We start from the raw sequence: 1,841 nt of genomic DNA on the forward strand, positions 1-1,841 counted from the left end.
CTGTAGGAATAGTTTAATTAAATTTTCAGGCTTATAAACACCGACTTCCGTAATTATGCCTGTTATAAGACTGGCAGGAGTTATGTCGAATGCTGGATTCCAGCATTGTATACCATTCGCTGCGATACGTTGATCATTTATGTGAGTCATTTCTCTCTCGGGTCTCTCCTCGATGACTATATGATCGCCACTAGGTATTGCAAAATCTATCGATGTTCGTGGAGCCGCCACATAAAATGGTACATTATGATATTTTGCTATGATTGAGATCTGAAAAATAAATTTCACATTTATTAATTTATTATAAAACAATAATAATTCTTTGTACAAAACTCCGGTTAAAATATTCTTACCTGATATGTTCCAATTTTATTAGCGGTGTCACCATTGGCAGCTACTCGATCAGCGCCAACCACTACAGCTGTAATATTTCTAGATTTCATCAACGCTGCTACCATGTCGTCGCAAATCAAAGTCCCCGGTATCTTGTCGTTCACCAATTCATATGCAGTCAAACGCGCTCCCTGATTGTATGGCCTTGTTTCAGTACAGTATACATGTTCTGCAGACAAGATCTCGAATTCTTTACACTGAAAATATCTCATCTTAATAATTAGATACACATAATGTAGGTGAAACTTACCAAGAACGTTTCTTGCTTGCAAAGATCTGATTACACCTAAAGCCGTTCCATAACCAGCAGTCGCTAAGCTACCGGTATTACAATGCGTAAGAATTCTAACTAAACTATCCTCGTTAACGTTTTTCAATATCTCTAGAGCTCCATAATTTCCAATCGCTTTGTTATCAGCGATATCTCTTTGAAGCATGGAATCTATTGTACGTAAAAATCTGTAATACAGTGAATACGCTGAATACAAATAATTAATTATACATTAAAAATATTTAACGGATCAAATGAACGTACTCTTCCTTCATTTGCTGTATCGTTACGGTATCATCTTCTGTGAGTTTATTGATTAAATTGATAAGCTCTTCTGCCGCTATCTTAATGTTAACAGCGGTAGGTCTTGCCGATGCAAGATAATTCAACTTTCCTTCGACCTCTTGACGTAATGATTTCTTGTCAGTAAAATGTTCATTTCTAACCTCTGTAGACAAACTAAGACAACCGACAATAGCTATAGCTGGGGCACCTCTAACCTGGAAGCATAAATGTGTTCACCATATGAACGACATATGGGAAATAAAAACTACTACATCTTTTAAAAAATATAATCAAACATTTAACTATAAACCATCAAGCATATCAATTAATCGCTTAGATTAAACATGAAACGATGATAACATATGCAAACATCGTAAAACGATAATGCATATGCTCTGTCATTTGGAAATAAGTAATCTCACTTCTTTTCATATGTAATTTCAAAATTTAAATTGAAAAAAAAAAAAAGATAACAATAAATAGAATAGAAAGAAATAATAAAAACTAATGTAAATTCGACATATGTGTCGAAGGTAAGAGAGATAAGAAATGCAAAGCAAAGCAAAGTAAAGTAAAAAAAAAAAACAAAAAAATTAAAAGTCGTTGAAGAAGTGAAACGTGGTTTGGAACGTACCTGCATCTTATTGATGACCTTCCAACCATCCTCGACGCCCTTGACAACGATGTATTTAGAAACTGCTGGCAATAATACTTGATCGAGCACTTCCAACTTTCCATCTTTCCACTTGATAGCTTGTAAAGTCATCGCAAAGAAAAGTATAATCAATCCGGACACGTTTGCAGAGCCAACGAGCAAGTCAGCCGATTCGATGAATTTTATGAATGAAACTCAGCCGGCCGGCTGGCTGACTTGCTGGCTCTTTCTTTCTCT

At 35.4% G+C, this 1,841-nt stretch overlaps 1 protein-coding gene across 1 annotated transcript; it reads right to left on the minus strand.

The window, feature by feature from the left end:
- LOC122515822 (methylthioribose-1-phosphate isomerase) lies at positions 1 to 1,835 on the minus strand (the record flags this gene model as incomplete). Its single annotated transcript, XM_043633319.1, is given in 5 exon segments — positions 1 to 270; positions 354 to 562; positions 644 to 852; positions 929 to 1,164; positions 1,584 to 1,835. Coding segments are annotated over 5 exon segments (1,056 nt in total), but the record flags the coding sequence as incomplete, so codon positions are not given.
- Between the last annotated feature and the right edge of the window lie 6 nt (positions 1,836 to 1,841).

Source organism: Polistes fuscatus, unplaced genomic scaffold, assembly GCF_010416935.1.
Source record: "Polistes fuscatus isolate 324 unplaced genomic scaffold, CU_Pfus_HIC Scaffold19, whole genome shotgun sequence".
NCBI classification, from domain to species: domain Eukaryota; kingdom Metazoa; phylum Arthropoda; class Insecta; order Hymenoptera; family Vespidae; genus Polistes; species Polistes fuscatus.